Raw genomic sequence first — 15076 nt, forward strand, 5'->3', positions numbered from 1 at the left:
TTATTTTTTAGTTCTTGGCGGACACAACATCTTTGTTGGTATGTGGTGCTGAGGATCGAACCCGGGTCGCACGCATGCCAGGCGAGCGCACTACCGCTTGAGCCACATCTCCAGCCCCCTTAAAGAAGAAGTTTTTTTTTTTTTTTTTGAGAGAGAGAGAGAGAGAGAGAGAGAGAGAGAGAGAGAGAGAGAGAAATTTTTTTTTTAGTTTTTGGCGGACACAACATCTTTGTTTGTATGTGGTGCTGAGGATTGAACCCGGGCCGCACGCATGCCAGGTGAGCGCGCTACCGCTTGAGCCACATCCCCAGCCAGAGATGACTTTGACAGAACCAGCCCTGAGCACTGGTGGACCATGTGCAAACCCACATGCCAACAATCACACAGTGCACATTTCAGGGCGAATGTTCCAAATAGAGGCCCATGTGAAGCAGAGGCCTTTGGCAGGAGTGGAGCAGTTGTACGATCATGGGAAGGAAGAGGGCAGTCATTGGCAGGCATAGCAGAAGAAGCTAGAGACACATAACTGGAAGGAGTTTGGCAATTTACTACATCCTCTGTCTTCATTGAGATCTAGTTTGGAATATCACAGTATGACAGGTATGTAGTCCATGATATTCAAACCATGTTATCATATGATAAAATGGCTTAGAGTAGCTGAGGAGAAAAGAATGACTTTGGAAACAGCTGAACCCCTTTACTGAGGGGAAAAGCTAACAGCTCCCGGGCTGGCTCCTGTCCCCACCACTCACTCACACTACAACTGTGAGAGGCTGCTGTGCTTCGATCTCCAGAATAAAGAGCATGGTAATGGCTCCTCCTTGACTGGCTCCATCAATGAGTCTTAACCAAAAAAGAGCACTTACTACACTATCTCATGTCTAATAGGTGCTCAACAAGTCTTCACCATAGTTACTTTGTTAGTGTAAGTGTTTTGCTACTGTTAATGTTTATAAGTATAATTGTTTTCTTAGTGTTAGTGTTTAGTGTTAGTGTTTCTAAGCATATTATACATATATGCTTAGGAATATGGACAGAAAAAATTTTATTATTTAAAATTTACAAATATATGAATGCATTACCTCTTTAAAGAACTTAGAACATTATCACAGTTTATCAGACTAAACACAATGCACACAGATGGACGGAATAAAAGATTATCTAACTTAAGGTTCTCTTTAAACTGTCCCATGCCTGAGTTCTGAGGAAGTCCTTATAATATTCATAAAATGCCAGGTTAGGATGACAGATGTGGCATGCCTGACCTAAGCATGTGGCTAGAGAGCTGCACCCAACCCAGAGCCTGCCCTTGAGTGTGATGAGCCATGCAAATGGACTGAGTAGCACTTCCACTTCTTTGGGACTATCATCGCATGGAATGAATCACAGGTGTTGGAACCAGTTGTGGAAAGCCAGCACACATCCCACCTGTGCTATCTATACTTGAGGAACCCTGGTGAAGGTGCACAGGCCTAGAGAGCTTTAAGACTTTGTCTAGTTGATCACTCAGGTCTGGCATGTTTGCCTTTTGAGTGTGATTGCAATTTCTTTCATTCATAAATTTGAGTTAATTATGTTAAAATGAAGGCATATCAAGAGACTTTGAGAAGCTGGGGCTTTAGTTTAGAAGTTTACATGGGCTGGGCATGGTGGCAATGCCTATGATCCCAATCATTCAGGAGGCTGAGCAGGAGGACCACAAGTTGAAGACCACGCTGGGCAACTTAGCAAGACCCTATCTCAGGACAAAAAATTTTTTAAAAGCTGGAAATGTAGCTCATTGATATGAGTGCCCCTGGCTGGATTCAACCCCAGTATTGGGAGTGGGGGGGGACACTTCATTGAAAAATCAAAGAACACCAAGTACAGTGGTACATGCTTATAATCCCAGCAGCCTGGGAGATTGAGGCAGGAGGATCACAAGTTCAAAGCCAGCCTCAGCAATCTAGCAAGGCCCTAAGTAACCTGATGATACCCCGTCTCAAAACAAAAAATAAAGAGGGCTGGGGATGTGGCTCAGTGGATAAGCACCCCTGGGTTCAATCCTTGGTAGCAAAAAAAAAAAAAAAAAAAAATCAAAGACCTTAATAACCAGGGAGAAATAACATCTTCCTGGTTTTTGTAAAAATATCAATTCTCCCCAAATCAATATCTCAAAAAGATTTCTTTTTAACTTGAAAAGCTAATTCTAAAGATAACCTAGATGAAAAATACAAGTGAATAACTGAGAAAGTAAACTAAAAAAAAAAAGCATAGACTGTGGTCTAATTACTGAATACATGTGTACACCACTTGCAAGGACATATTTATATCATACTGCATCTGGATGTTCTGACTTTATCCCAATAACTGTGGGGAAAGCCAAAAAGAGCTAAGCTATCAGGAACAAGGCATATAAAATTGGTTTTAAACTATACATTTCTCTGCTGAGCTTAGTGGTACATTCCTGTAGACCCAGTGACTTGGCAGGCAGAGGCAGGAGAATCATAAACTTGAGACCACCCTCAGCAACTTAGGGCACCCTGTCTCAAAATAAAATAAAAAGGACTGAGGTATATAGCTCAGTGATAGAGCACTTGTATAGCAAGCACAATGCCTGGGGTTCCATCCCCAGTACCACTTTTTTTTTTTTTTTAAATATACTCTACCCTGAGTAAACCCTGAAATATTATACCAAGTGAAAGAAGCTGGTCACAAAAGACCATATACTGTATGATTCCACATATGTGAAATGTCCAAAACAGGCAAATCTAAAGCAACGTATTTCCTTTCAAGTGACAGAATGTTCCAGACTCAGTGATAATGGGCATGCAATTTTGTGAATACACTAAAAACCACTGATGTGTACACTGTAATTGTGTGATGTGTACACTGTAATTGTGTGATGTGTACACTGTAATTGTGTGATGTGTACACTGTAATTGTGTGATGCGTATAGTATATGGAGCATACCTCAATAAGAAATAAGAGAATATAGAAATACCATGGTACCTGCAGCATTTCTCTTGGGGAAGGACAGGTCAATACTTGCCACTACAGAATTCCTGCTAAGGAGAGCCTTGGTCAAGGCTTTTCTGTCTGTGACAATGAGGTAAAGATTAGGAAACAAAGCACCGTGGTTGTCACCGTGACCTCCTCCATCTCACCAGAACTGAAGGAATGCTCTCGCCCTGTGGCAGTCGGCTCTGTGGAAGAGGTGGAGGCCCTGGGGAAGAGGTCTGATGTCGATGTTGATGGCTGTGGTTCCTCCAAGCATGCCTGAGTGGCGGGAGACAACGAAGGTGGGACCTGGGGGTCGTCACCCCGTCCTGGACCTGAGGACTCTTTGGTCACATGGAACACATTTTCTTTATTGGCTTCTGCAAGCACAAAAGGAACACAAGGAACACATACTGAGAGCCCAGGAAGACATCCCAGGGCTGGACCCAAAGGACACTGCCCCCCACGCATCCATGTCTTTGCCACAAGGTCACTTACCGAAGGATTCTCGTGTCATGCCTTGCTTTTCACGTAGAGATTCATAGAGGTATGCCACATCTACGAGTAAATCAACCCTATCAGGGGGTGGCCATGTAGGAGGGGCCCCTCATCTCGCAGCCCATCTACCTGCTGATTATCTTCACTTACCAGCCAGTAACCACATTCACCAGTTTAAGAGATTCTAACACAATTGACATGCAACATCTTTGCCAACTAAAATAAGCAAGCCTCAGGGAATGACCTCAGGAGGCAGACTAAGGCAAATAATACATGTTGCTCATAATTAAAGAAAAGAACAAACTCAAGATTCTTCCATGGGGCAAGGGGCTAGCTTTATGCCCACTGTGCCCTAAGGAACCTTTGCCCCTGCTTCTTCTTCCTTACCAAGGAAGATCTTCCTGTGTTCTTTGAGTCTCAAGGATGCCTTTAAATCAGAGGGCTCCCAGCACTCCTTGTCCTACTCAGTGATCATGGGCATGCAATTTTGTGAATATATGTCATTCTCTCTCTCTCTCTCTCTCTCTCTCTCTCTCACACACACACACACACACACACACACACACACAGAGTCCTGGAGCTGACCTTCACTGCCTCCTATACAGTCTCCAAGAGCAGAGCCAACAAGGGCCCAGGCCCTCTTCCTAGGTTTTGCTTCCCACAGCTCCAGTTCTTCCACCTGGCCCCACTTGCTCCTCCTCGGCTGTTTTGATGCGCTGCTCATAACTATGGAGGCATTCTTGAAGAAAGGCTCTGACTGTGGTCGAAACAACCATTCTCCAGCTGTTTACACCAAGAGTTCACACAAACAACAAAGGCAATATATACAGGAGACACCTGTGCCAACACTTTCTAAAGATATGCCCCAGCCTCAGCTGGACACTCCCTTAGCACAGCACTGGGGATGAGTCTAACCAGTATGTTTTCCTCTCTTACTGTGTTCGGGCTCATTTTTCCTGTACACCAAGTAGATGACATCCCCCGTCTGCAGAGGACAAGTCTGCTTCTTAACCACCTTCAGCTTGTTGATCACAGTGCCATTGGTACTGTAAAGAAAACAAAGTGCAATTTATCCTTCTCAAAGTAATTTGGGATTAAATTATTTTTCTACCACCATTACGAAACTGGCTCAATATTATCATTTTGAAAATACTCATAGGAATGACGTAACTATTTTACAATGCACATATTCAAGTACCCTCTTAAAATTCTCTTGGGGAAAAAGCTTGCCTGTTACTCCTTTACTGACAACCTACCTAGCAACCAAACCATTTGTCTCATCGAGTGTTTTAATAATTCTGGTACTCCCATGCCAGACTCCCTTCGAGTGCCTCCTGGTGGGTCCTGAGGCCCCTCAGCAGCATTGTGCTTCCATTTCCAGCCTCTTGTGAGTTGTGGGCAACACTGTCCACATGTGCACCCTGGCATCGAATCCCCCAGATAAGCATAGCTCCCTCCTAAGAGATGGGTGCTGGCTCTTGGGAAGATGACTTGGCCCCTGTGCTCAGAACACACAGCCTGGATCAGCAGTGGCCACACTGCTGGATGGGAAAGGTCAAGGTCCATAGTGTAAGGGGAGGACCAAGTAAGAGGGAACAGGAAGTACTTCCTGGGGAAGATCTAATGTGTCCAGGAGTCAGCTACATGACAGATACTGAATGTATAAAACTCAGCATCTGAACCACCACATGCCTCAGCTTTGCAGGCTCACTAGGAGGAGGGGATTCACATCTGAGCAGTTCACTGAGGTCAGGGAACAGGAAACATTTTCTGTAAAGAGCCAGACAATAAGAGTTCCCGTTCTGTGGTCACAAAGTCTCTGTCCAACTACTCAGCTCTGCTGCTATAATGTAAAAGCCGCCAATGACAGGATGTAAACAGTCACAGCCATGCCCAGTAAACCTACAACAAAAGCTGGATATGAGCTGGCACAGTAGTTCACAAATGTAATCCCAGCAGCTCAGAAGGCTGAGGCAGGAAGATCACAAGTTCAAAGCCAGCCTCAGCAACTTAGAGAGGCCCCATGCATCTTAGTGAGGCCTTGTCTCAGAATATAAAATGGGCTGGGGATGTGGCTCAGTGATTAAGCACCTCTGGGTTCAATACCTGGTATCAAAAAAAAAAAAAAAAAAGCTGGATGTGGTGGTGCACATCTGTAATCCCACCTACTCTGGAGGCCAAGGTAGGAGGATTGCAAGTTGAAAGCCAGCCACAGCAACTTGGCAAGACCCTGTCTCAAAGGAAAAATTGGAGATGTAGCTCACTGGCAAAGCATTCTTGGATTTGATCACCAGTACTGGAAGAAAAAAAAAAAAAAAAAACCTGCAACAAGCAGTGCATCGGTGTGTTGACCTCGACCATGCAATGCAGCAGGCCCTCAGCCCCCACAGCTCACCCTCACAGGATCCTCCTCCCCAGCTCCTGCAATGACTTCCCACTGCTCTCAGCTGGAGCCCACACTCCCTGGAGTGGCTTCCCATGCACCACTCTGACCACCCAGTACCTCTGGGCCTTGGCCATGCAGTGCCTCCTGCCCGGCTGCCCCTTCCCCTGTAGCCTGCCTCTGCCCAGGCACACAGCATCTCTGGATGCTAGAGAAAGGAAGGAGTGGGGTCTCCCTGGAACCTCTACAAGGAACCACTGGTCCAGACCTTGATTTTATTTTATCTTTTCCTTGCTTTTTATTGGTGCATTGCAATTACACATAACAATGGGATTCATTGTCACACATTCCATGTGTGTGTGATATAACTATAATTTGGTCAGTATTGTTCCAAACCTTGATTTTAGCCTAGTTAGACCCATGTTGGACTTTGAAACTACACAACTAAGATGATGAATTTATCAGACATCATAGGGAATCCCTGTATTCAAACCAAAAATGCATCCATTGCTTGTGAGTCTTGTTTATGAGCCATATTTAACTGAATAGGAATGCATGGGCCACAGACACCACACATCACCCAGGTGTCCCTGCTAGAAACCTGAAGTACATCTGCCACAAGGAGCTCCTGAGTCAGAGGAAGGAGCCATGGGGTTGCACTCAAAACAATGCCTCAGTCTCCTGAGCCACATGAGCTCACAGGAAACTAGTGCAGGACTCTCACCTGGTATCTTCCAGTGTTGCCTGGCCAGACTTCTCATCCACAAGTATTTTACAGTGATCTCCAGAGACCAGTTTATTGCTAGGGAACGAGAGGTCACAACCTAAAACAGAGAGGGTAGCAGGACACTGGACATGACTCTCGGGTTCGGCAAACACTACTGCCTTGCTTCACTAAAGCAGGTGAAAGTGGCACACACCCCTGGAAACAGTACTCGTGTGCCAGAGCATTAACCCAGAGGGACAGGGTCTGGCCCACCCCCATCAACACCTCAACAGCTTTTTCCGGGCAATTTTACAGCATGCCCACATGCACATCTAGTCCAATAAATATTATCAGAAGTTTTAAAAAAACTCAGGGGCTTAATTAGCTCTTCAGTATTTCACCTACCCCTTAACTTCTTCTCTATGTAAACTTAGGTTTCATAAGTCATCACAAAACTGAAGCAATGACAGTCACAGAATATATAAAACCAAATTATCATAGGCACCTGTATAAGAAAATATAAAACAGAAGGGGAATGTGTCCACAACTGACTAAAGTCATTGTGTCTTCAATAAATATAAGAGGGGATATCTTCAAATACTTACTTGCTCTCGTTTTAAAACAAAAGGAAAACTATCAGAAGCTTTTAAATGTCTAATCACTAATTACCACTGCTTATAAGAGCAGTCTATGATGATACATAATGATACTAAAGAATTAAGGGCAATTAAAAAAGGAATTGATACTGGGCATGATGGCACACACCTGTAATTCACAGCTCCAGAGGAGACCAACAACCCAAAGCAGTGGAAGATATGGACATGTCATAGCCCATCTAAGTCCCGTGAAAGCTGGTTTCATGGAAGGTGCCCCCAACCCCAAAACACACAGAGCTGCCATATGGGCTTCCAAAGGATAAAGTGGCCAAGAACTGAGATAGCTATAGGAGGAGGTCATGGCAAGGTTGAGGATGTGGCAACACTGGTCTGGGAGCTGTGGATGACAGAAGTATTCAGAAGTTCACTATTGTTAAGAGGCAATTCTCTGGCTAGGATTTAGCTCAGTGGCAAAGAGTCTGCCTTGCATTCGCAAAGCCTTGGGTTAGACCCCCAGTTCCAAAAAAAGATAAAAAAAAAAAAAAGATGCCAGTTATTGCCAGATGTGGTGGGACACGCCTATAATCCCAGTGGCTGTCGCAGGAGGATTGCAAGTTCAAAGACAGCCTCAGCCAAAGTGAGGCCCTAAGCAACTGAGTGAGACCCTGGCTCTAAATAAAATACAAAATAGGGCAGGGGATGTGGCTCAGTGGTCAAGTGTCCCTGAGTTCAATACCCAGTATCCACCCTCCCCCCACCAAAAAAGATGCCAGTTCTCTCCTGGATTATTTCACATATTTGATGCAATTCCAACCAAAAGCCCAGAAGGCTTACAGAAACTGCAAACTGATTTTAAAGTTCATAGGAAAAAATTTATTAGCATATCCAAGGGAATTTTGAAAAAGAACAAAGTTGGAAGGTTTAGATATCTTGACTAACTTAGTATGAAAGACAGTGTTATGTTGGTGTAAGGATGGCCAGTCATAGAGAAATGCAAAACCTAAAACTACGAAGTTTGTGGTGGAAAACAAAGAAAAAAAATCTTACTGATGATTGCTCTGGTGAGAATTTCTTAGACAGGATGCAAAAAGTACAATCCAGAAAGAAAAATATTGATAAAATGAAGTTCATCCAAAATATATATCTAGCTAGATGTGGTGGTTCTTGTCTGTAATCCCAGATACTTTGGAGGTTGGGGCAGGAGGATCACAAGTCTGAGGCCAGACTGGGCAATTTGGCAAGACCCTGTCTCAAAAGGGGAGGGCTGTGAGGCTGGGGATGTAACTCAATGAAGAACACTTGTGTATCATCTGCAAAGCCCTAGGCACCATAACAAACAAACAAAATTAAACATCTGTTCTTCAAAAGACTCTGCCTATGAAGATGAATGGACAAGCCACAGACTAGTGAAAATATTTGTGAAGCACTCATCTGATAAAGGTATTGTATCCAGAATTTACAGCTGACACTGGCAACTCAATAACAAGAAAGTCAACAATGCAATTTTAAAAGATTCAAACACTTTATCTCTTTGATAATCTCTTTGAGATGTGGATGGCAAATAAGCAGATGAAAAACGTCCAACATCATTAGTCAGAGAAATGAAAGTGAAAGCCTTCCAACACCACCACAGAACTGGCTCAAAGTAAGACTGACTACATCCAAGGCTATCAAAGAGCAAGTGGAACAACCAGACCAGTCATGCACTGCTAGGGGGAATGAAAAACAGCAAACCATTCTGGAAAACACTTTGGGAGCTTCTGACGGTGATAAGCATACACTTAACACATGACACAGAAATCCCACTCCTAAGTATTTAGCTAAGAAAAATAAATATGCATGTCCAAACAAAGACCTGTAAACTTATATGTATAATAGCTTTATTTCTGATAAAACAAGAAACAAACTAATGTCCATCCATTGGTAGTTAACTAACAAACAAAATGTGGTATGTACAAAAGCAGAATACTACCCACCACAAAAGGAACAATCATGGACACAAGCAAGAGCAAAGAACAACTATCAGAACACCCCTCCAAGGAGAGTGGGTACAGGTCTGTGGGGGATGCTGTGTTCCACCTGGATGGCACTCCAGAAAGCCAGAGCCACAGGGATAGAAAGTAGACACACTGGTGGCTTCCAGGAGCCAGGGTTGAGAGATGGGGCTGTGGGACCAGGATGTGCTCTTTATGGTCACCAGGGGACTTTCTGGATGCTGGAAATATTCTACATCTTGACTGGTGGAGCTGGACTCATGGAACTGAACACCAAAACAGATGTTATCATATGTAAATCTCTCTATAAAAATAGATTTAAAAATCATATTTTTGCTGGGCATAGTGGTGCATGCCTGTCATCCCAGTGACTCGGGAGGCTGAGGCAGGAGAGTTGAAAGTTTGAGGCCAGCCTTGGCAACTTAATGAGACTCTGTCTCCTTAATAAAAAATAAAAAGGGCTGGGGATATAGCTCAGTCATAAAGCACCCCTGGGTTCAATTTCCAGTACCAAAAAAAAAAAACAAAACAAAACAAACAAACCCCAAAACCAAACCTTACTTACATAAACTTTATATATTTTTGGAATTACTTTGTTACATTTATCCAAGGTGAATATCACCTGTGGTCAGGATATTCTCAGTCCACCGAGTATATCCACCAGGACGATCCCCTCATAGCCAAGCCCCAGGTGCCAACTGCATCACCAGTATGGATTTCAAGACAGGCTTCCATATGCCAGCACTCGCACAATCTAGTTTGGAACCAAGATGATCTGCCCGGCTTGCCACTGTGGGTGAGGTTCTTAAATTCCTTCCTAGATGCAGCTCGGTGCTCCTCCCCAGTGCCTGGCACGTGGCAGGCAAGCATTCTTCTCAGATAAACATACAGTCACACAACTCTGAGGACCCAAGGCTGTGTCCCCCACAACTCATGTAGAGGCCCCAAAGTGACTACCTGAAGGTAGGACCTGTGGGGAGTCGACAAAACCGAAATGGGTCACAAGGGCATGGCTCTGATCTGATGCAACTGGTGCTCTTTTTCTTTTCTTTTTTTTTTTTTTTTTTTTGTTGGGGAGGGTATGAGGGATTGAACCCAGGGATGTTTAACAACTGAGCCACATCCTCAGCTCTTTTTATTTTTTATTTTGAGACAGGATCTTGCCAAGATACTTTGGGACTTATGAAACTGCCAAACTGGCTTTGACTTGCCATTCTCGTGTCTCAGCCTCCTGAGTTGCTGGGATCATAGACATGAGGCAGTTAGTGTTCTTTTTTAGCTGTAGATGGACACAATATCTTTATTTTATTTATTTTATTTTTATGTGGTGCTGAGGATGGAACCCAGCACCTCACACATGCTAGACAAGCACTCCACCACTGAGCCACAGTCCCAGCCCTGGTTAGTGCTCTTTTAAGAAAAGGGAAAGAGACCAGCATATGCCTTCTTTACCAGATGAGGACACAGCTAGAAGGCAGCGCCTGCAGGAACACCATCCTCACCAGGAACCAAAGTGGCCAGCATGGACTTTACCTGGGCTTCCCAGACTCCAAAACTGAGAAATAGCTTTTTAAGCCACTGTTCAAGCCACTCAGAATGTGGCTGTTTAAGCCACTCAGAATGTGTATTTTATTATGGCAGTAAGAACAGACTAATACAGCACCTTTATGTTTTTGATAGCACCATTATTAATGCATTCACTGAAAGTACTTTTCTTAAAGCAGATTTTTCCTCCCTGCCTCAACATGAAGTTGAATGTCTTGACGTGTAATAGCATGCATAATGTGCTATAACAGTGACTGATGAAAGTGCTAACTATAAGCCAGATTTGTTTCAGCAGTTCACATATGATCTTATTTAATCCTCACAGCAACTCTACGAAGGAGACACAAAGACTTGGAAAGGTATGTTGTTAGCCCAAAGTAAGCTGTGTTGGTGACAGGTTGGAAACCAGGAAGCCTGCTTCCAAGGCCTCTACTCTCACCAAATCTTAGTATAAAGGTACAGGCACATTGTAAAAGGTGAAACTAACCTAAAATATTTGTTTCTGGATAGCAATCTTTCCCATTCTCTCTCCCTCTTTTTTTTTTTCTTTCAGTACTAGGGATAGAACTCAGGGGTGTTCTGCCACTGAACTGAGCTACATTCCCAGTCCTTTTTATTTTAACTCAGAGTTTCACTAAATTGCCTAGGCTGGCCTTGAACTTGTGATCCTCCTGCTTCAATCTTCCAATTAGCTGGAATTATAGGCATACTCCAAGGCACCAGGCTCATTCTCCCTCTTTTAAAGCATGAAGTCAGCGGGGCATGGGGGCACATGCCTGTGATCCCAGTGACAGGAGGTTAGGGCAGGAGGATTTCAAGTTCAAGGCCAGCTTCAGCAACTTAGTGAGACCCTAAGCAACTTAGTGAGAACTTGTCTGAAATTTTTAAAAAAATTTATAAGGGCTGGAGATGTGGCTCAGTGGATAAGTGCTCCTGGGTTTGATCCCCAGTACCAATCAACCAACCAACCAACCAAACAAACAACAAAAACAAAAACCTATGAAGTCAAAGTGATGATATATTAATTTTCAGACAAACTAAACATGCTATGGACTTGACTAGCTTACTTCTCTCCAACCAGGAAAGCTACAAGGGAAGTTAAATTACCAGACGGCAGCTGAGGAGTCTAAAAACAAGTAGTGCAGAAGCTGAAGGTACTTTCTCTCCCTAGTTGTGTGCAATTTTGTTCAAGTCTTTAGCTTCCTATACTCATTAAGCAAATAATTATTTAAGGAGATAGGAATGAGATCTTATTAAATGTAGACACTACAACCATAAACTGACCTTCCTCACTGCTTACCTGCATTCCATAAATATCAGTATATTCTTTGCCTTCATTTGTTTCAAGGTATTCTCTAATGTCCCTTGTGGCTTCTTTGACCCCCATCATTTAAGATTTGTGTTTAATTCCCACATAACTGTGAATTTGCTAATTTCATTCCACCATTTTTAGAGAAGAAACTCTGTGTAGTAACGAACGTGAGAAATTGTTTTCTGAAGGATATATTAATGAAACTAGTCTATAAAGCCATGAATAAGGAATAAATGAACTACACGAAGCATTGGGAATTGCAACTGGGGCAGACAAATATATGAATAAATGGCAGGTCTTACATGAGCCCATTTCATGAAAGTGGAAAGCACAGTGCACCCCCAGCAGCCTGGTGGGCTCCCCCGCCACCCACTCCCAGTCCTCGTCTCTCTTGCTAGTCCCGCCTTCGGTCCTGTCCCTCCCCACCCGCGTCCTGCCCTCGGTGCCAATCCCGGTCGGTCCCTGTCCCCCCTAGGCTCCCCTCCATCGCCCCGGGCCGCGCACCTCGCCTCCGCCCGATGGTCCACTCGCGTTTCCACAGCAGGACGTGCGGCTCGCTCTCCTCTGCGCCCAGGCGGAGGAGCCTCCCCCAGGGCTGCTGCGGCGGCTGCTCGCCTCCCCCGGGCGGCTCCATCGGACTCACGCCTACTGAGACCCGGAAACGCCTTCTGAAGGAGGCCCCGCCGGCCCGCGGGCGCGCGAGACTCGGCGCCCCCGACACCGCCCGCCGCCCCCGGGCCTCCGGCCCACAGCCTCCACTCACCCCGCGCCGGCCCCGGAACCGGCCGCCCCGCCGCTGTCAACAGACATTGCGGCCCTCAGCTGATCCGCGGGCGGGGCCGCCCGGCGCGCCCTGCGATTGGTTGGCGGCGACACGCACCGAGAGCGGCGGCTAGAGCGGCCCAGGGAGCGGCCACCAAGAGTCGGCCTGCGACCAGCGGAGTGTGCGCAGACGAGAGGCTGCGGACCAGACCGCCATCTTTGGTGCTGGCAGGGACAACTTCTTCTTCGGGGATCACGGAAGTAGCTGCGGTGGGCGCCATGTTATGTTGGGGCAAAGGGCATGCAGTGACTTCTGGATTGGACGTGCGACAGTTCTTAAAGGCTTACTCGAAATCTACACGCCTTTCGGCGATAGAAGCAACAGTGCGCTTTACCTGTAGTGAGATAAATGTAAACAGGATGACTTTCATACCCCGTTGTCACTTAGGGGTTACCGAGACGGGACAGGCTGGCAGCCAGGGCTAGCTCTCGCCCTTGAATGACAGGGTTGGTGGGAGCAAAAGGTGGGAGCCCAGCTCCGAGGGTCTGCGGCGTCCTTCCACGTGCAGTGCCCTTTCCTTGACGCGGCAGTCCCACTTCGTGGAACCTAGCGGCACTCCCGGATGTGGTTCAGAGAACACCACTCTGCCCTCTTGAAACATGACCGAGAACCAAATGACGGTGGGCACGGCCATGCACATGCCTTCTGGGCGGCTCAGAGGAGCCAAGCAGCGGTGTACACTGGTGAAGACCTCCGAATTTAGTATTAAAGTGTGAGGTAGGCACCAGTTTTTGTAAAAAAAAAAAAAAAAAAAATATATATATATATATATATACATACACACACACATACATATATAAACATTCGTAAATATAGGTGGGTAAATGCATCTCCACCTATATTTGCAAAAATATGAAACATGGTAGTAAGGCAGGCCAGGGACTGAGGAGGCTGAGGCAGGAGGATCACAAGTTCAAGGCCAGCCTGGCACCTTAGCAGAGACCCTGTCTCAAAATAAATAAAAGGGCTGGCATGCAATTCAGTAGTAGAGCTGTTGTCTAGGATGTGCAAGACCCCAGGGCAGACCCCAAATACTCCCCTGCCCACACATAATACGCTCCCTTCTCCCACTAAAATTTTCTAAAAGTTTGCACAAGGGAACAGCAGTGACTGCCTCTGGGACATCATGGACTTGTGGTGGAGGAAGTGATGAGACATCTGTCACCACACACAGCCCTGCCTCTCTTCAAGACGGGGTGTGGTCTGAGAAATGCCTCACTGGGCAGTGTTGTGTGCCCATCCGGGTATATGTGCAAAGCCTGGGTGCAGGAGTGTGCTGGGCATGGGGTGTACACTATTAGACCTTTGTTCATAAGCCACATGTTACTATATGGAATACTGTGAGCAGCCATAACAATGGTATCTCTATATCTAAACAGAAAAGGAACAGTAAGAGTATAGGAACAGTAAGAGTATAGGCAATAGGAGTTTTTAGCCCCATTATCATCTTAGGGGACCACCATTGTATATGGGGTCTGACGTTAACCAATGTATTACTGTATTACTCTGGATTCCACCAGAGAAGTAGATGAGTAAGATGATGTCCCTAGCACAGCAAGACCTGTGAATTCCATCACCATGGGCCCTTGGTGATCCTGTTTTCTGTGAAGCTGGTTCCTTGCTCAGAATTGGCGTGGTGTGGAATACCATGAGGGACGTGGCATCCATGAATCTCTGGATGGTGCCTTTGGCAGAGACGAAGCATTCAGGAAGACAAATGCAAATGTAGAGCTTCTGTTCCAGTATGAACAGCATGCTGCCCTTCCATGACGGAGGTGGTCCACTGTGATGCCCTAAGAAAGGATGCCATAGGGAGGCTTGGCATCAATCTCCACTGCTGCTAGATGGGCACTCAGCAGCGGCTGTGGCCAGGTCCGCCTTGGTGAGAGGAAGTCAATGTTGCTGAGCCCATGAGTAACCTCCATCCCCATCACTGTGGCCATTTTGTTCATGAGCTCTCGAGTAGTGACATGGGAGGCTGGGAAGAGAGGCTGACATCCACAGACCAGGTTGCCCTGTGCACTTGACTGTTGAAGCCCCGCTCAGCTGAGGCCCTCCTTTAGAGCACATTCATGGGGACATCACCATTTTCTCATGTTTTCCCATTCATGACTTGGTGCTCCATTGCTAAGTATTCATGTAGCAAGCACTTACACTGTTAAGTTTTGCTTGCCCCTCCTCCTCCATTTTGCATCTGTCTCCTTTGTTCTGAGTGACCCTGCACTCCAGGGACAATTGGT

At 45.6% G+C, this 15076-nt stretch overlaps 1 protein-coding gene across 8 annotated transcripts in view; it reads right to left on the reverse strand.

Annotated features, from left to right (window-relative positions):
* CHFR (checkpoint with forkhead and ring finger domains) overlaps positions 1-12926 on the reverse strand; it is a 29722-nt gene extending 16796 nt beyond the window's left edge. For 4 of the 8 annotated variants that reach the window (XR_014021006.1, XR_014021008.1, XM_081285572.1 and 1 more), the window contains exons 1-5: positions 12518-12700; positions 6585-6684; positions 4414-4523; positions 3478-3537; positions 3147-3359 (exon numbers count right to left, since the gene is read on the reverse strand). Coding sequence is in view for 5 of the 8 variants with exons in the window: in XM_081285572.1 (XP_081141698.1) it covers positions 3147-3359; positions 3478-3537; positions 4414-4523; positions 6585-6684; positions 12518-12647 (613 nt within the window). In the remaining 3 variants the exon portion in view is untranslated. Of the gene's footprint in view, positions 1-3146; positions 3360-3477; positions 3538-4413; positions 4524-6584; positions 6685-12517 lie in introns of all 8 variants that reach the window. The other 4 variants (XM_081285574.1, XR_014021007.1, XM_081285575.1 and 1 more) reach the window with 4 other exon arrangements.
* Positions 12927-15076: the final 2150 nt, after the last annotated feature.

The sequence above is a fragment of the Spermophilus citellus genome (assembly GCF_964194105.1).
Source record: "Spermophilus citellus genome assembly, chromosome: 3".
NCBI lineage: Eukaryota > Metazoa > Chordata > Mammalia > Rodentia > Sciuridae > Spermophilus > Spermophilus citellus.